At 47.5% G+C, this 20,520-nt stretch overlaps 1 protein-coding gene across 1 annotated transcript in view; it reads right to left on the bottom strand.

Moving 5' to 3' along the window:
• The window catches only part of LOC138797703 (UDP-glucuronosyltransferase 2A2-like), a 54,211-nt gene extending 34,547 nt beyond the window's left edge, over positions 1–19,664 (bottom strand). Inside the window, exon 1 of the mRNA XM_069978240.1 lies at positions 19,253–19,664. Within this exon, the coding sequence (XP_069834341.1) occupies positions 19,253–19,649 (397 nt within the window). The 5' untranslated portion in view covers positions 19,650–19,664. The remainder of the gene's footprint in view (positions 1–19,252) is intronic.
• Positions 19,665–20,520: the final 856 nt, after the last annotated feature.

Genomic DNA, 20,520 nt, shown 5'->3' on the forward strand with positions numbered 1-20,520 from the left:
GGAACAAGAGGAGGATGAGGGGTGTAGTGGTATGATGATGGAACAAGAGGATGATGGGGGTGTAGTGGTATGATGATGGAACAAGAGGATGATGAGGGGTGTAGTGGTATGATGGAGCAAGAAGATGATGAGGGGTGTAGTGGTATGATGATGGAACAAGAGGATGATGAGGGGTGTAGTGGTATGATGATGGAACAAGAGGATGATGAGGGGTGTAGTGGTATGATGATGATGGAACGAGGATGATGGGGATGTAGTGGTATGATGATGGAACAAGAGGATGATGAGGGGTGTAGTGGTATGATGATGATGGAACAAGAGGATGATGGGAATGTAGTGGTATGATGATGGAACAAGAGGAGGATGAGGGGTGTAGTGGTATGATGATGGAACAAGAGGATGATGGGGGTGTAGTGGTATGATGATGGAACAAGAGGATGATGAGGGGTGTAGTGGTATGATGGAGCAAGAAGATGATGAGGGGTGTAGTGGTATGATGATGGAACAAGAAGATGATGAGGATGTAGTGGTATGATGATGATGATGATGATGGAACAAGAGGATGATGGGGGGTGTAGTGGCATGATGATGGAACAAGAGGATGATGAGGAGTGTAGTGGTATGATGATGAAGGAACAAGAGGATGATGAGGATGTAGTGGTATGATGATGATGGAACAAGAGGATGATGGGGGGTGTAGTGGTATGATGATGAAGGAACAAGAGGATTATGAAGGAACAAGAGGATGATGAGGGGTGTAGTGGTATGATGATGGAACAAGAAGATGATGAGGATGTAGTGGTATGATGATGATGATTATGGAACAAGAGGATGATGGGGGGTGTAGTGGTATGATGATGAAACAAGAGGATGATGAGGGGTGTAGTGGTATGATGATGAAGGAACAAGAGGATGATGAGGATGTAGTGGTATGATGATGATGGAACAAGAGGATGATGAGGATGTAGTGGTATGATGATGATGGAACAAGAGGATGATGAGGATGTAGTGGTATGATGATGATGGAACAAGAGGATGATGAGGATGTAGTGGTATGATGATGATGGAACAAGAGGATGATGAGGGGTGAAGTGGTATAATGATGAAAGGGCAGGAGGATGAAGGGGTAGTAGTATTATGGTGGAGGTGGTTGTAGTATGATGATGGAGGGGCAGGAGGATGAAAGGGGTAGTAGTATGATGATGGAGGGGCAGGAGGAGGGGACAACATGGGGGGCATCTGTAAGGGGGATAAAATGGGGGGCATCTATATGGTTGATAACATGGGGGCAATCTATATGGGGGATAACATGGGGGGCATCTATAATAGGGACAACACAGGGGGCCATCTATAAGGGGGAAACATTGGGGGGCCATCTATAAGGTGGACTACACAGGGGGTGTATACAATAGGGGGATATGTACTATAAGGGAGTCACGTAGAGTCAGGCTACCCACTAAATGAGGGTGTAAAGGGGCCAATACAGATGTGCAGTTTGTAGAGAGATGAGGATGGTGTCAGTGTGAGGAGCCTAATATGTTTGTCTGGCAGATTCTGTGGATTCGTGGCTCCAAAAAGTTCTCATAATGGCCCTGGGCAGATGGAGAAGATGAAAAGGGAAGAACTCCGATCAGAGAAGATGTCCCCTGTGAGTCACCTGATATATTTGCACTGTAATGTATATGGTGTATAGAGCCTGTGTAGAGCTGGGGCCACCTCTATATGACTGGATGAGGTGATATTGGTCTATGTACAGAGGATTTTATTCAGTAGCAGCGGTTGTGTTAGTCAGTATGTGGTAAGGGGGGGCCCAAGTTGACCTCTTGCACCAGGGCCCAAGAGACATTAGCTAAGCCCCTGCTGATAGCCTTTAACCAACTGAACTTTGTCTTCATCTTTTCCCCAGAATCAATGACCTTATGTGCTCTTTTATAACACCGCCCCTGTGACCACTATGCACCTGCATACACATTCTGTCAGTTGTCAACTTGTGCTGAAATGAAAGAAAAAAACCAACACTTTTCACCCCTATATCTGCCCGCAGTCCCCATATAGTTAAAATGTGGAAAAAGATTATTATAGCATATTATAGCAGCAGTGTGAATGGCTGAGTGTGAGTGCAGGCATATTACAGCAGCAGTGTGTATATAGCAGAGTGTAAATGCAGGCACATTATAGCAGCAGTGTGTATAGCTGAGTGTAAGTGCAGATACATTATAGCAGCAACAGTGTATATAGCTAAGTACAGGCACATTATAGTAGTAATAGCAGTGGCGTAGCTACAATGAAGGCAGGGAAGGCGACTGCTATGGGGCCCCTGCAGGAAGGGGGCCCGAGGGAGCCTGCCCTGCCTTCATGGTAGGTACTGACATCGGTCCATTGTACCCCCAGGGGTCCAGAGAGGAGGAGGGACCCGCCACTGTGCTGTTCAGCCCCCTCACTGTAGTGCCGGGTGAGCGGGCTGAACAGAGGAGCGGGACCTGCCTGGTCCTGCACGGCACAGGAGAGGGATGGAGGACCTTATGGTCACATGACCCAAAGGTCCTGAATACTTCTATGTGAAGATCAGCACGGGGCTGGTCACATGGGCATGATGTCATCAAAGGTCCTTAAGACCTACCTCTGACAACTACATTCTAGCCTGGTAGATGCTAGCCTCCACGGTGGAGGCTAGAATGTAGTTGCCAGAGGTAGGTCTTGAGGACCTTTGATGATGTCATGCCCATGTGACCAGCCTCATGTGTGGGAGGAGCTATCATCCTCTGCTCGGTTTTCTATGAGGCGGCTGGTTTCCCGCCTTTCATGAGGCAGCAGTATAGTGAGTGCAGTGTATATGATCAGCAGGAGGTAAACCACTGTTTTGAGGGGTGTGTGGGTGCACTGTTATGTGATGCTCTGCAGGGTCAGTGTGTGTGGGTGCAATGTTCTGCAGGGAGAGGTTTGTGGGTGCACTGTTATGTGATGCTCTGCAGGGAGAGGTTTGTAGGTGCACTGTTATGTGATGCTCTGCAGGGAGAGGTTTGTGGGTGCACTGTTATGTGATGCTCTGCAGGGAGAGGTTTGTGGGTGCACGGTTATGTGATGCTCTGCAGGGTCAGTGTGTGTGTGTGGGTGCACTGTTATGTGATGCTCTGCAGGGACAGGTGTGTGGGTGCACTGTTATGTGATGCTCTGCAGGGAGAGGTTTGTGGGTGCACGGTTATGTGATGCTCTGCAGGGTCAGTGTGTGTGTGGGTGCACTGTTATGTGATGCTCTGCAGGGACAGGTGTGTGGGTGCACTGTTATGTGATGCTCTGCAGGGAGAGGTTTGTGGGTGCACGGTTATGTGATGCTCTGCAGGGTCAGTGTGTGTGGGTGCACTGTTATGTGATGCTCTGCAGGGAGAGGTGTGTGGGTGCACTGTTATGTGATGCTCTGCAGGGACAGGTTTGTGGGTGCACTGTTATGTGATGCTCTGCAGGGAGAGGTTTGTGGGTGCACTGTTATGTGATGCTCTGCAGGGTCAGTGTGTGTGGGTGCACTGTTATGTGATGCTCTGCAGGGACAGGTTTGTGGGTGCACTGTTATGTGATGCTCTGCAGGGACAGGTTTGTGGGTGCACTGTTATGTGTTATGTGATGCTCTGCAGGGTTAGTGTGTGCGGGTGCACTGTTATGTGATGCTCTGCAGGGACAGGTTTGTGGGTGCACTGTTATGTGATACTCTGCAGAGACAGGTTTGTGGGTGCACTGTTATGTGATGCTCTGCAGGGTCAGTGTGTGTGGGTGCACTGTTATGTGATGCTCTGCAGGGAGAGGTTTGTGGGTGCACGGTTATGTGATGCTCTGCAGGGTCAGTGTGTGTGTGGGTGCACTGTTATGTGATGCTCTGCATGGACAGTTGTGTGGGTGCACTGTTATGTGATGCTCTGCAGGGAGAGGTTTGTGGGTGCACTGTTATGTGATGCTCTGCAGGGAGAGGTTTGTGGGTGCACTGTTATGTGATGCTCTGCAGGGAGAGGTTTGTGGGTGCACTGTTATGTGATGCTCTGCAGGGAGAGGTTTGTGGGTGCACTGTTATGTGATGCTCTGCAGGGTCAGTGTGTGTGGGTGCATTGTTATGAGATGGTCTGCAGGGGGGGGGGGTGCACTGGTATGCAATGTTCTGCAGGGTCAGGGGTGTGTGGATGCACTGTTGTGAGATGATCTGCGGGGTCAGGGGTGTGTGGATCCATTGCTTTGGTTGAAAGCCCAGTGCACCCCAGCCGCCAGCAGTGATACCCCCACCCTGTGGCACTGACCGTACCCCTTTGTCCCCTGGACCTTCAGTGCTGGCCACCACAGCCCCAACTCCCCTTCCCCCCGCTACCTGGACCCCCCCCCCAGTAATGTTCACAAAGACCGGACACCATCAACTACCCCCACCCGGGACCGCAGTAATGATCCGGCTCTCTGAGTGGCACAACTACATCCCCCCCCCCCCCCCCCCCCCCCCCCCCCCGGACCTCTGCGGTGCTGGCCGTCCCCCCATTATCCCCCCCCCCCACCCGGGGTCGCAGTAAAGATCATGCCCCCTGAGTGGCACAGCTCCCCCCTCACTGATGAAGACGGCCCTGGGCTCCTGGACAGCTGTAATGATTAATGATCGGGCCCCCCATTCCTGGATTGTTGCCATGGTGTCCAACTGCAGCTTTAAAGGAAGGCCCCAGCGGGTGAGAATGGGGGGGACCTCAGTGCAGAGTGATGAGTGCCCCTCTGACCGGGAGCCCGATGGAGTGGTGCCCCTTGTATAGCGCCCTGCTTGCTTTCCCCTCCGTCCACCTCCACACTCCCCCTTCCCCTGAACCTCAGAAGTTCTCCTACCCCCCCCCCCCCCCAACTGAAGGCGAAGATCCCCCTACCTCACCATACCCCGGACCCCCACCCGAACCTCAGCAGTCCAACCGTCCCCCGGACAAAGGGGCTGATCCTCCATCCCAGGTCTGACGGACCTCAGCGGTGAAAATATCAGCAGTGACAGCCTGACAGGAGAGGTGAGATTACCCCCTAAAACTACAACCCCCACCATGTCCTGCTAACAGCTCATGATGGGAGTTGTAGTTTTGAAGCCTGTGGCCATCCAGAACTACAACCCCCATCATGCTTATAGGCTGATCATTTTGGGAGTTTTAGTTCTGCAGCAGATTAGAGGATGACAGCATAGGAGGAGGAGGAGGCGGCAGTGGCATAGTAGAACTACATCTCCCAGCATGGTGTGGTGATATGAAGCACTACAGTACACAAGGGGACATGTGATGTGTGTGGAATGTATGTTGGCACACTAGACCATAGGGCTGGGCGATTAATCAAATTCAATTAATTTGCCCAGAATTTTAGAATTGAATTGAATTTTTTGTGAATATCGTAAATTCATCGTAAAAATCATTGCGGGCGGTGAGGTGTACGAGGAGAGAAAGAGCTGCACAAGGCTGAACGTGGTTCTTGTGGCCGGCATTCTCTACCGGCCAAACACCAGGAGCGAGACGCCCATCAGTCACTCTACCGCAAGTGACCATCTGAACCCGTGCAGTGCGCGGGTTCAGAGGTGGGCGGTGCCTGGGAGCAGAGGGTGCACTCCGTACTGCAGGGGAGAAGGACATGTCCCAGAGAGTGCCGGCCACATGGGGACTACCGCCTCCCTGTACAGCCGGCAGCGGAGCACCCCCAGATGTCACAGCACACTGGCACCCGGGGGAAGAGCAAGCGGAACAGGTAAATACAGCCCTGCTCCCCGGTCTCTGGAGGAGGCTGCGGGGGCTGCAGGGTAAGGTGATCGCATTGCTACGAGTCCTGGAGCTTTACAGCAGGATCAGGGGGTGCAGTGTAAACCCCCAATCCTGCTGTACAGCCCCAGAGCCTGCAGCAATGCGATCACCTTACCCTGCAGTCCCCGCGGCCTCCAGAGACCGAGGAGCTCCATGTGCGGCCGGGAGGAGGTGTGTCCAGCTACCCCAGTCCCATCTGGCACCCCCAGCCCCTCCCCCAGCTGCCCCACTTCACTCTGTTCCCCCCAGATGTCCCCCCCATTCACCCCCAGCCACCCCAGTCCCCCTCTGTCACCCCCAGCTGCCCCAGTCTCCTCTGTTCCCCCCAGCTGCCCCAGTCCCCCACCCTCTGTCTATAAGGGGAACTCATCGTTGCACAGTGAGGTCTGTAAAAGGAACACTGGGGCACCAAATCAGGAGTTCTGGATGCTTTCCTGGTGTGCATCAGGAAAGCATCCAGAGTTCTGGTGCTCCCGTATAGTTCTACGGGGGCATCTGTGCCAGAATTTCGGATGAAATTAGGACAGAATGTGAAAAATCCTGACCTATTTTCCGGAACAGACACCCTTCAGAAAAAATCCTGAAATGTGTCCATGACTAATGTACCCCTATGGGTCTGGAAATCTGGACAGATTTTCCGGATTTGTGACACATGATAGGTGTGTGTGGGGGGGGGGGAGGAGTTGTTTCTTAGCAATTATCACTGCTGGCGAGAATGAGATGGGTGCAAAACATCACTGCTGCGGTCCCGGGGGACTTAGCGATCATCATTGTGCTGAGGTTGGGGGGGGGGGGTAGCTAGATAGAGGAATGCTGCCAAGAGTGCCTGTGGTCTGCTCCCAGCCTAGTGCTCCCAGTCTAGTGTCCGCTGCACTGGCACTGTGCCTGCCTGGGAGGGGGGGCTGGTGCCCGCAGCTCCATGCAGGCGCCCGCAGCTCCATGCAGGCGCCCACCCCGGCCTGTCACTTGCACCCAGCCTGGCCTGTCACCAGAATTCCGGACACTTTCCTGATGTGCATCAGGAAAGTGTCCAGAATTCCGGCATTTCCATAGACCTCTATGGGCTGTCTCAGACATCTTTGCGACATATCCCTGCATCGGATACAAAAAAAAAACTGTGACTATAACCTTAATTTTCAAAATAAAGGTATAATGTTGATTGCATAAAAAGCCTTGTACACACTATTAGTTTATACAACCAGAACCTGCTGACAGATCACTGTGCAATATTAATCTTTAAATTGTTTGTAATAAAAGTTTATTTAAAAAAAAATGGTTTCATGTTTTTATTGGGGTGGGGGAGAGCTGGGGGTGTTGTTTCATTGTGTTTATTGGGGTGGGGGAGAGGTGATCAGCTGCTGATTGGCTGAGCTGACACTGCACAAGTCTTTGCTCAGCCAGTCATCGCCTGCAGCAATGCCCCGCCTCAGCCGCTGAGTGGCTGATGGTAGATTTGAAGAGACAGAGCACAGCACACTAAAAGCTCAGTGTGCTGGGTACTGGAGAAGGAAGATGTTGAAGGTGAGTATGGAAGCTTTACCCGCACTGCACCCATCCCAGAAAGGAAGGGGGCGTTTAACCCCCCTTCCTTGCGGGGATGGGTAAAGAGTGAGATTGGTCTGGCCACTAGGGAGTTGGTGTGGATACAGTGCATCCTCACAACCCCATCGTGGGCCACATTGTTCAGTATGGCACCAAAAGGGTTAAGTGGAGATGCGATGCATCCTCACTTAACCCCTTGTGTACCGGACTGTAAGCAGCATCTGGCAAGATGCTGTATATTGTAAGGTGCAAAACACCTGTCAAAATGATGGGTGTTCTGCTCCTGCCCTTTTTTGTGTCTCCCCTCTTGTTTTTCAGATATTGGTAAACAGGCTTGTGACTGATTCGGTGGACAATGTCAATGACCAGTGTGGTCAACGAGGAGTGGGGGGGGGGGGGGGGGTTATTTTTTGAATAAAACATTATTTTTTTTCAACTTGTCATCTTGGTATAAAATGGCTAACACTAACCCCACCTTCCCCCCATTATTACCCCAGTACCCACTGCACCAAGGTTGCTGGGTACCCTATACACACACATACATATATATTCCGAGTGAGTTGGGGGATGCGTCTCCCTGCGTGCTGCTCATTGGCAGGGTTCAGAATGTAAAAGTTACAACATTTCCCCATGTGGGTTAGTTTTTTTATTTTTCTACATTTTTAAGCTTTAGGCTATGTTCACACTGCGTATGAATCCGGCTGTAGTTCGTATGCCGCCGTACATGTGCGGCCGAAACTACGGGCGTGGGAAAAATCGACATGCGGCCGGATGATACAAACTGCGAACATACGCCCGTAGTACAGTTATGCTTCCCTAGCTTGTTTCGTAGTGATCTGAAACAGGTCATTTACTTGGAAATCTTCGCCCAGCCCAATAAAACACACAGAACCTTTTGGATCGAAAAATCAAGTTCAATTTGGCTGAAATAAGTACTCCGTACGGGACCGCTTTGAAATCCACGGCCGTGAGTTACAACATTTCCATTCTCAAACAATGGTCTTGTTCATTTTTCATGGCACCGTATACGATCCGGCCTTAAGCTCATACGTAGTGTGCATTGTGCAGGCGTATATCGTATACTTCCAAGCGAACGCATCAACCTCAAAACTACGTGCGTATATTCGCGGTTTGCACTACGGACAGAAAAATACGCAGTGTGAACATAGCCCCAAAGTGAATCCGTCAGTGACTGGACCCGAGGTGCTAACAGTGTGTATCCCCTTGTGTGCATTGAACCTGTCTACAAAGCCTCTGTGCAGTGGGATTTTTCCACTTTACAAACAGTCTAACCAAGCGTCAAAGAGGAGTGGTGGCTTGGCATTTATGCCGCATCTCGGCCCGCCTCACCACTACTTCTTCCTCCCCTTTTTAATGCATATATACCTATTCGCCTGCCTCCTGCTCCCCGATATCATTATGTTGCTAATCGTGCATGCGTTGTTGGGCAGAAGTGCGGTGCACACATGCTGAGGGCCTGAAGCCAATGCCCTCTGCACCCTCCTCTTCCGCCCTATGGTGCATGCAGGAATGGTGTTATCAGGAGCACGCCCTCAGAGGGAATTGTCTGTGCAGACGTGCAACAACATGACTACGACGGGGAGCAGGAGGCAGGCTAATGGGTAAAATGCATGAAAATGGGGTGAGGCGGGCCGAGGTGTGGCCCAAATGTCAAGCCAGTACTCTTTGACACTTGGTTAGAGTGCGTTTGTGGGAGTTTAAACAAATTACTGCAGGGAGGCTTTGTAGAAAGTGACCATGCACACCTATACTACACTGTCAGCATCTTGGGTCTGGCCCGGTGCTGACAGATTCCCTTTAAAGCCTGCCTATCAGAAACAACCTCTTTTAGATTATACGGCATGGAGAGAAAGGAGCTGCTGCACCTCACACCTATGGCTGACACTAAGGGTCTGTTCACACAGAGCAAGAATGGCGGAATGCCGCCAGCCTCCGTGTCATAATGACCTTGTATGGGAGGCGCGTGTGGCTCCTCTCCCTGCGCTGAAGAATGAACATGTTCATTCTTCAGCGCCGAGAGATGCAGTGTGCACCTCCCATAGAGTGTCATTAAGACACTAAGGCTGGCGGCATTCCGCCGTTCTTGCTCTGTGTGAATGGGCCCTAATGCTTCTCGGCTACATTTAAAAACCAACGCCAGGATGATGGTTTATAATTTGATTAAACCATATTGCCTCGTGTACCACGTGCAGGTCCCCTGAGTCCCTACACTACACACTGTCGGTCAGTGACCGCAAACCCCGCAAAGCGAGCGCAAGCAGGGAAGGGAGGCCATAGAATGGTCCTGCAACCTCTTTTAGATTACTTTATTATTTCCAGTCTGGAGAGCAGGAGAGGTTTTCTATGTGGATTTTCTACTGCTCTGAACAGTTCCTGACACGTACAGAGGTGGCAGCAAAGAGCACTGTGTCAGACTAAAGAGAATACATCACTTCCTGTAGGACATACAGCAGCTAATATATACTGGAAGGTTGGATGTTTGTTAAGGAAATTACATATCTCTGGCACTAACCCTTACAATACCCATGTGCTGACATCTCTCCTGCCTGTATAATGTGGCAGATGGATCAGTGAGTTCCATCCACCTCCCATTCTCCTTGTAGATGGATCAGTTCCCTCTGTGTGGTGTAAGGACTGTGGCTGTCTCTCTCTGAGCTTGTCAGGCTCAGCTTTTTAGTGAGTGATGAGTTGCCATGTAGGTTACCAAAGCCCCCCACCCCCAATCTCTGACAACCAGGGACTCCAGGGGTAGGACCTACCTCTGGCAACTACATTCTAGCCTGCTCACACTGAATAGGTTAGACTCCGGAGGTAGGAATTACTTTTTAGCCAGGACCTACCTCTGGCAACTACGGGCAACTACAGGCTTCAGGGGTAGGACCTATTTCTGGCAACTACGGGCTTCAGGGGTAGGACCTACCTCTGGCAACTACATTCTAGCCTGCTCATAGTGAATGGGCTAGATTCCGGACTCCAGGGGTAGGACCTACTTCTGGCAACTACAGACTCCAATGGTAGGACCTACCTCTGGCAACTACATTCTAGCCTGCTCATAGTGAATGAGCTAGATTCCGGACTCCAGGGGTAGGACCTACTTCTAGCAACTACATTCTAGCCTGCTCATAGTGAATGGGCTACATTCCGGACTCCAGGGGTAGGACCTACTTCTGGCAACTACAGGCTTCAGGGGTAGGACCTACTTCTGGCAACTACGGGCTCCAGGGGTAGGACCTACCTCTGGCAACTACATTCTAGCCTGCTCACAGTGAATGAGCTAGATTCCGGACTCCAGGGGTAGGACCTACTTCTGGCAACTACGGGCTCCAGGGGTAGGACCTACCTCTGGCAACTACATTCTAGCCTGCTCACAGTGAATGAGATAGATTCCGGACTCCAGGGGTAGGCAACTACAGGCTTCAGGGGTAGGACCTATTTCTGGCAACTACGGGCTTCAGGGGTAGGACCTACCTCTGGCAACTACATTCTAGCCTGCTCACAGTGAATGAGCTAGATTCCGGACTCCAGGGGTAGGACCTACTTCTGGCAACTACGGGCTCCAGGGGTAGGACCTACCTCTGGCAACTACATTCTAGCCTGCTCATAGTGAATGAGATAGATTCCGGACTCCAGGGGTAGGCAACTACAGGCTTCAGGGGTAGGACCCATTTCTGGCAACTACAGGCTCCAGGGGTAGGACCTACTTCTGGCAACTACGGGCTCCAGGGGTAGGACCTACCTCTGGCAATTACATTCTAGCCTGCTCAGTAGAAAACAGTCTAAATTCTGTACTTCAGGGGTAAAAATTACTTTTTAGCAACTCCTGGGGTAGGACCTACCTCTGGCAACTACATTCTAGCCTTCTCCTACTGAATGGGCTAGATTCCGGACTCCAGAGGTAGGACCTACTTCTAGCAACTACATTCTAGCCTGCTCATAGTGAATGGGCTAGATTCTGGACTCCAGGGGTAGGACCTACCCCTGGCAACTACATTCTAGCCTGCTCACACTGAATGGGCTAGATTCCGGTCTCCAGAGGTAGGACCTACCCCTGGCAACTACATTCTAGTCTCAACCTAGCCTCCACCAGAGGAGGAGGGGGGAAACCTGGGAGCTGTAAGTGCTGTGTATGTGTGTCAGTGAGTGTATGTATCTGTGGGTATATATGTATATGTCAGTGTGTGTATGTATCTATGTGTGTGTGTGTGTGTGTGTATGTCAGCAATGTCTGTAACACTGGTGTATATGAGTGTGTTTGTGTATGTCAGCAATGTCTGTAATACTGGTGTATGTGTGTGTGTGTGTGTGTGTGTGTGTGTATGTCAGTAGTGTCTGTAGCACTGGTGTATATGTGTGTGTTTGTGTATGCCAGTTGTGTCTCAAGTGATTGACAGGTTTGCTCCCAAAGATGTTCTGCAGCAGCTTCTATTAATGTTGGGCTCTAATAAAAGAACCCACCATTGATATCTGCTTCCTTTTTTTTTTTATTTCTGGTTCAGTATTTCCCTGTATACAGTCTACTCATGGTGTATACATCAGCACTAGTGTGATCAGCGTATATATATATATGTGTGTGTATGTCAGTGGCGTATCTGTATATATGTTAATGGTGCCTCTGTGTGTGTATATATGTGCGTCATTGTCTGTGTTTGGCAGTGGGGGGGGGGGGGGTAGGGGAGCGTACAGGATTCATGGGTTCATGGGGCCCCATGAATCCTAGCTACGCCCCTGAGTATTAGAGAAGATGGGAAACACAAGGGTTTACTGAGACTGTAGGGAGCATAAAGGAATGAGCAAGGCATATGTGGGCACATAGAGAGGTTACAACTATGGAGAGATTACCTCTGCAGTCCTGTCCCCTGATGTGAGCCCCAGCCTAAAGTGGATCTTCCATGATTTGAAAGGTGAAGGAGACTTCCTGGGTCACAGTACAGGGCTGTAGACCCCGCTATGCAGACCATACCTGTCCCCTGCTCGCACTCCCACCCAGTACAGGGAGCTCTTAAACCAAAGTAATGCTCTTAAACCAAGTCACACTTTTGAAAAACTGTGAGCTCTTCTTGCAAAAGGCTGTTAATCCAAGTTACTATCAACCGAAGCACCACTGTGTGTGTGTGTGTGTGTATATATATATATATATATATATATATATATATATATACACACACACACACACACACACACACACACAAAGTTTTCACATTTTAATTATATGGCAGAATTTCACATGGACATAAGTATTCAAACCCATTGATATATCAATTTAAAGTGTGCGAAATGTAGCTTGGGGGCTTCCCATTTCTCTGCCTCATCTTCATCTATATTTCTTCACCTTGGTTGGAGTCACCTGTGGTAAATTCATATGATTGGATGTGACTTGGAAAGCTAGACCCTGTCTATATAAGCTTTCACAGCTGACTGCAGTAGCAAAAAAAGACAAAAAAAAAACAGGCCATGAAAGAGGGAAGACCCGCCTATAGAGCTTAGAGACAGAATTATGTGGAGTCACAGATCTGTAGAAGGGGATAACATTTTCTGCTGCACTGAAAGTTGCCAAAAGCTCAGTGGTCTTCATAGTTTGGAACAACCAGGACTCCTCCTAGAGCTGGCCACCCCAAGTCCAAGCTGGCCTTGGTAAGAGAGGTGATCAAGAACCCAAAGGTTGAGCTCCAATGATCCTGTGTGCGGACGGGAGAAGCTTCCAGAAGGTCAACAATCACTGCAGCACTCCACACATGTGGGCTTTGTAGCAGAGAGGCTAGAATTAAGCCTGTCCTAAAAGACACAAGAAAACTTGCCTAAAGTTTGCAAAACAACACCTAAAGGACTCTCAGACTGTGAGAAAAAACAAAAACTAAGACTGAACTAACTATCATTTTAAACATCATGTCTTAAAGTGTACCTGTCGTTTAATTTTTTTTTTTTTTTTTGTTGCAGAAATCAATAGTAGAGGCGATTTTAAGAAACTTTGTAATTGGGTTTATTAGCCAAAGAATGCATTTTTATCAAGAAAAAGCAGTTTGAAGCTCTTCCTCCCTGTCTTTATTGTTCTCTACGGAAAGGGGAGGGGTGGAGGGAGATGACTCACCAAAACAGGATAACAAAGAGTTAATTTACAGCTACATTACCGGGCTCTCTCCTCTGATGTCAGCACTGACCTCTCTGACCTCTGAATACCAGCTTTCGTACAGCTTTCCACTGTGTGATCCTTTGTTCTCTGCTCTCTGCTGCTGACTAATCTCCCTCCTTCCCCCTCCCCCCTCCCCTGTTCATAGAACAGACAGGGGCATGTCTGATGCAACAAGACGTGATTTTCTTTTAATGAGCAGTGAATGAGAGAGAGGAGGGAGGGGGGGGGGAACCTGGGGAAAGTCTTTTTGAATGCAGATAATGGCATATTTGCCTACTAAACCCAAATACAAACTTTCTTAAAATCACCTGGACTATTGATTTCTGAACAAAAAAAAACGACAGTGACACTTTAAGGAAACCAGGAACTGCTTATCACCTGCCCAATATAATCTCTACATACTTACCAATTCTTCCCTGGTGTCCTGAAGCCTTTTGTCCCATCTCTTCAATGACAGGCTGCTCAGCCAATCAATGGACGGGGACTGTTCCGACTTGGCCAGTTATTGGCTGAACAGCCTGTCCCTGAAGCTCAGCAGTGAGCAGAGAACATGGGCAAAATGCTTCAGGACACAGAGGGAGATTAGGTAAGTATATACCCATTACATAGAGTTTGTATGTTCTCTCTGTGTTTGCGTGGGTTTCCTCCAGGTACTCCGGTTTCCTCCCACACCCAAAAACATACAGATAGGTGGATTTAGATTGTGAGCCCTAATTGGGACAGGGAGCAATAATTGGCAATAACTATGTATGTAAAGTGCTGCGGAATCTGTGTGCGCTATACAAATAAAAGCATTATTATTATTATTATTATTAATAATCGTGTGTTCCTGGCTGCACAGACTTCATTAGCGATGTCCATGCAGCCCTTGTTTTAATCAGTCTTGGCCACGCATCACCCATTGCACAGAGAGAAGTGCGGCCGGCAGGTGATGACTTTAAACATGTTGAAAGACAACGATCAACTGACAAGCATTTTTGTGCTCATGGGCTGATCGCTGATCGTTGATTTAGGGTGACAGGCAAAGTAAACAGTTTCTGCAAGAGAAAATATATGGTTCAGGGATGTAACTACCACTGTAACAGCCACAGCGGCTGCTAAAGGGCCTGCCGCATCAGGGGGCCCAGTGGCCTGCTCCTGCAATGCACTAGGCCCTCTGAGCTGTCTTCATTTGCAACACCAGATGGTCTCCGGGAATTTGCAGATGTCCCTTCAACTGAAAGTACTTCTGGTGAGCGCTTGCAGTTATGCAATTATGACTACACTTGATGGCTTAGTGGTCAGTCGGAAAGGGGGAAGGGCCAAATCAAAAGCTTGTCATGGGGCCCAGCCATTTCTAGTTACGCCCCTGTTATGGTTCATCTTCCATACACATATGTTCCAATGACTATAAGATGGTGCGTACAGAAAATTTATTAATGAAAGGAAGTCTGGTCAAATCAGGAGATGCAAAGGCACTGTCAGAGCACTGAAGTGCTTTTACATAAACCGATTATCAGTAAGAAGCGCTGTAAGAAACGCTCCTGTGGCTGACAATTGGCCCATGTAAAAGTGACAGTATTCAGCTGAGGACTGATTATTGTAATCCACCGCACATCTTCCTGTGTAAACGGGGTTATATAAGGCTGATAACGATAAATGGAAACTGACAGCAAAGATATATCAGTGCTGTCAGTTTCCATATCACACAGCAGTGCACACTTACCTAGTGTGCTGCTGCTGTGCTATGGCATTCTCTTCTCCAGCTCTCCCGTCCAGTCGCTATGTCTTCAGACTCTGCCTCCTCCTCCAGAGGAGGGTCTGGAAGAGATATTGGCTGGACGGGAGAGTCGGAGAAGAGGATGCCGAATCACTGAGCAGTGCACTAGGTAAGTATGTACTGCTGTGTGATCTGGAAACTGACAGCACGGATATATGTATATCTGTGTTATCAGTATCCATTACTGCACAAACGATGCATAGATTGTTCATGCAGCCCGGCAACTTGATTTGTTGTTTGGTGTAAAGGTGCTATTTGCGACCTCCTGAGGTGAGAACTCTCTCAGTATAAAAGGACCCTTAGGGCCCTATTCCACCGGACGATTATCGTTCGCATAATCGTTAACGATTATCAATCTCAAACGACTGCTATTGCGAAAGACCTGAAAACGTTCACTCATTTCCATGGAACGATAATCGTTACTTATGATCGTATTTGCAATCGTTTTTTCTTCGCTATTGCGTTCGTATCTACTGCGAACCACCGAACGACGTCTTATTCAATGCAAACGATTTGCGAACGTTTTGTGAACGAGCAACGATAAATATAGGTCCAGGTCTTATAAAGTGATCAATGATTTCTCGATCGGTCGTTAATCGTTAACTGCATTTCAACCAAACAATTATCGTTTAGATTCAAACGATTTAACGATAATCTGAACTATAATCATCCCCTGGAATAGGGCCCTATGTCTTCAGACTCCGCCTCCTCCTGAGGAGGCGGGTCTGGAAGGGACATTGGCTGTACGGGAGAGTCGGAGAAGAGGATGCTGAATCAATGAGCAGTAGGAAAGGATGTACTGCTATGTGATCTGGAAACTGACAGCACGGATATATGTATATCTGTTTTATCAGTTTCCATTACTGCACAAACGATGCATAAATTGTTCGTGCAGCCCGGCCACTCGATTTGTTTTTCTGTGTAAAGACGCTGATTTGCAACCTCCTGAGGTCCTCAGTATAAAAGCACCCTTAGATTCTGTCCCTGATTAAGAAGAGAAAGGTATCTCACAGGTGCTTTTCTTCCTCTAAAGAAAATCATAAGGGGTTTTATAGGCATCTTTTTGTTGGCCCCATCAGCACTAATGTTCTTAGGCTTCGTTCCCACTGAGCAAAACTAGCGGAATTCATTCTTCAGCGTGAAGCAGGAGCGCGCACCTCCCATAGACTCTCATTATGAGAGGGAGGCTAACGGCATTTCAATTCCGCTAGTTTTGCTCAGTGAGAACGAAGCCGTACAGTTACTTTCATTTAGTTGTTATTGAACATCTGCATGTGTTAGATGTTGGTAGGCGGTTGCCTCCCTGACAAACAAACCAAAATCTATGTAGTAAGCGCCACCTAGTGGGGATTTAGAGCTGTTGATCAATAAAATAGATGCTATGAACATGTTTTTACATTGGTCCAATTAAGAGGTAATAAAATTACATCAACACTTTAGCTGCTTGTAAGACAATGAAATGTTATATATTTCATGGCTCCTGTTGCTTTTTGAGACACCTTTGCAGCCAGTGATTGGCTAAATAGACAGTGACTGTTGAGATGACTCATCAACAGAAACTAGAAAGTAAGGGGGATAAGCAGGAAAGGAAGACGTCAGATCAAGAGCTGAAGGGGATCAGGGTAGGTGAGTACAACTTTTTTTTTAAGTTTAACAAGCCCCCAACAATATAAAAAAAAACATTTTCACAGAAAACTTCTGTGTGCATATATTGTTTCTTATGCCAAGAACATCTACTTGTTGTTGTTCAGTGCCAGTGAGAAGATAATTCCTATATATGTGCAGCGATTCTCATTGATTGGCCTTGACATGAATCATGTCTATAAGAGATGCCATAGGGAACAGGTAGCACGAAAACATTTTTTTTAAAATGATGTCTAAAGAAAGAAGGCTTTTTCAATGGGCAGTGTGCAGCGGCAAGAGATCAAGCAGGGGAGTATGCTTTATTTTTAATTAAAGCGTAACTGTCATTTCAGGGTCATTTTTCTGAAAACATTAAATATCAACAGTACAAGCGATTTTAAGAAACTCTGTAATAGGTTTTATGTACTAAAAGAGTTTCCTTCTGGACTGAAAAAGCAATTTCCCAGCCTCCCCCCTCACATCAGAAGCAGCAGGATTTCTGTGTCCATTATGTGGCTATGGAGAGGGGAGGGGCTGTTAGGAGTGACTGAGCACGGAGCAGTCCTGCAAAGCACAACACCCTGCAATCTCCTCTCAGTAAGTTCATAGATAAGCACTGACCTTTCTGACCCCAGAATCCTGCGTTTTAGGTGCCCAGACAGTCTACAAACAGCTGACCCTTATGTCACCTCTTCCTGCTCCCTCATCTCCCTCAGCCCCTCCCCCCTCCATAAGGATACAATGGAGAGAGCAGAGCCCCTCTTCACTGGCTTCTCTGTAATGAAGACGGATTTGCCTGATAATGCACAGATAAGAAGTCAGGGGGGAGGCTGGGAGATTGCTTCTTGAGTACAGAAGGAGGCTTTTTTGGCTGATGAAACCTATTACAGAGTTTCTTAAAATCACTTAGACTACTGATTTCTGCAATAAAAAAAAAAACATGACAGTTACACTTTAAGGCTGGGTTCACACTATGTATATTTCAGGCTGTATTTGGTCCTCATGTCAGGTCCTCATAGCAACCAAAACCAGGAGTGGATTGAAAACACAGAAAGGATCTGTTCACACAATGTTGAAATTGAGTGGATGGCCGCCATATAACAGTAAATAACGGCCATTATTTCAATACCACAGCCGTTGTTTTAAAATAACAGCAAATATTTACCATTATATGACGGCCATCCACTCAATTACAACATTATGTGATCAGAGCCTTTCTGTGTTTTCAATCCACTCCTGGTTTTGGTTGCTATACAGCCTCACAAATACAGCCTCAAATATACATAGTGTGAACCCAGCCTTACCCTGTCTTTTAAAAAATTATTTCCTTGGACAACCCCTTTAATGCTTGTAACTGAAAACTGAACATTAAGAAATAAACGTAAATGCGCAACCAGTGTAACAAATCATATTTTCCTTTAAATTGAATATGAAATTTCATAGAAATAACTCCTACTAGTAGTTCACACTGCGTTTTTCCTGTCTTTTTAACAGATCAGTTTTTTAAATGTTTGATTTTAACGTACAGAGAAATGTGTTCACCACTTTCTCACACTAAAAAATAAAAAACAGATATATATCGATCCACTTTTTTAAAATAATGTAAGTCAGTCAAAACCAGATACTGACAGATGGCATACCATTGCATCTGTTTATACCATCCGCTCCCCCCCCCCCCCCCCCCCCCCATAAAATGAATATGTAAAATAAACAGCAAAAAAAGCAGTGTGAACCTAACCTTAGGGCCCTATTACATGGAGCAATAATTGGCCAAATTGGCCCAATTCGGCTGATTATCGCTCTGTGTAGTAGAGAGAACGATAAGCCGATGAAACGATCATTGGCTGATCGTTCCTTTAGGCCCTGACCTAAAATCATCGGCCTCTGACCATGCATCGCTATGTGTAATAGCGATGCGTGGGTGGCGATTAAACAAACAGTTTACATTACCTGTCCACGTTCCTGGTCTTCTCCTGCCCTCTGCTTCCTCCCTGAGCAGCTTCAGAGTGGCCAGTCAGAGCTGACAGGCGGCTCAGCCAATTACTGTCTGCGGTGGTCCCAGGCAGTGATTGGCTGAGAGTCCTGTCAGCTCAGAAGCTGCAGTGTGCAGGATCGGGGAGGAAGAAGATCGCTGGAGGAGACCGGGAACGTGGACAGGTGATTTTAACTGTTTGGGCAAAGGCTGCACAGACATTGCTAATGATGTCCGTGCATCCCTTCCTCAGCGATTATCGTAATAGGCCCAGTAAACGAACAATGATCTAGCAGATCAGCACTCGTTTATAGTTTTGATCAGGTTGTCGTCAATCCCGTGTACTAGTACCCTTATAATGGTCCGCATACAGGTATTCTAATATTATATATTTATTATAGTACTTATTTTCTATTCGGACTTACCCACTATATTGCTGTAAAAGTTGTTCCATTGCTTCCAAACCAGTAACTGCAATAGATCATGTACAAGATACAACAAGACATTCTGAACCCTTTCTAAGAAGCACATTTGCGTCTGGAGTTCAGAGGTAGCTGCGGGTACAAAAGAAGCAGGAGCCGGAACTGTACCACATAGTCTCTCAAACACAAAACCTGGCGAAAACCTCAGAGTATATACAAAAGGAATATGCAGCGTCTGAGCAAGTAGATCCCCACACGGAAGTACAGGATCAGCGAGCACAACGTCATATTTGGACAATTTAAGTTTAGCCAATAACTTCTTGCTCTTTAATATCCCATTGCATATCTGCTTGTGGATGTATGTGACATTTCGAGAGAGAGTCCTTAGTGTGCTGTACATCCTCCAGATTGAAACTTTATGCCTTTCGTAGATCCAGAAGAAGAGGAATTTTTCCCAAACTGCATGGAGTTCTTGTGCTGTAAACTGTACTTGTACCGTTTCTATGTGTAGGTCTGAGGATTCGGAGGCTACCTGTTGGGAGGCAGTGTGCACAAGCATGGTGACGTTATGTCCTCTTGATAGCAGTTCCTGTAGGATCATCTTCAGGCTCATCAGGTGACTATTCTCTGCTGGCCACACCAGTACATTGCCACAGTGAAAGCTCCCGGAGAGCAGCAGCTGAAGCAGACATGTTTTCATGATGTACTGTAGCATCACCATAACACTATAATAATACGCTGGTTGCAGTAATCACAATACTGATAAGCCCGGAGCTCGCCTGTATCTCAGAACATCATCATATATTCATGATGATGAGACAGGGCTAAGTGGTTTGATTTTTAATGCAAGTCATGGAGCAGATCTGCAGAGGAGAAGATTTGGCTCCAGTAAAAATGTAATTATAGGAACAGAAAAGCAGAGCCACAGGCATAACTCATAGCAGAGAGTGTCTGTTCAGGATTCAACACAGAATTCAGGGCGGATTCCATGATGAACTCAATGATGATTCATATACATTTTTGCTAGCCTTCACGTGCCCTGGAAACAACCAACATAGATTTTCCCCTCAATGGACTGAAAAACTTTAGGACCAATTTTTTGGAATACAAGCTCTCCGGTGTGTCTGCATCCTGATACTGTCCTGCCATATCCCCAAAATATCGACCAAGAAATGGTGCACCTTGATACTGCGTCAGGCTCCTTTGCACATAAAAGAAAAAATAGTTGCAGCACTGGCTTCCAGTCCAATGATGTTTATTCCATCAACTGG

This window comes from Dendropsophus ebraccatus, chromosome 7 (genome assembly GCF_027789765.1).
Source record: "Dendropsophus ebraccatus isolate aDenEbr1 chromosome 7, aDenEbr1.pat, whole genome shotgun sequence".
Taxonomy (NCBI): Eukaryota; Metazoa; Chordata; class Amphibia; order Anura; family Hylidae; genus Dendropsophus; species Dendropsophus ebraccatus.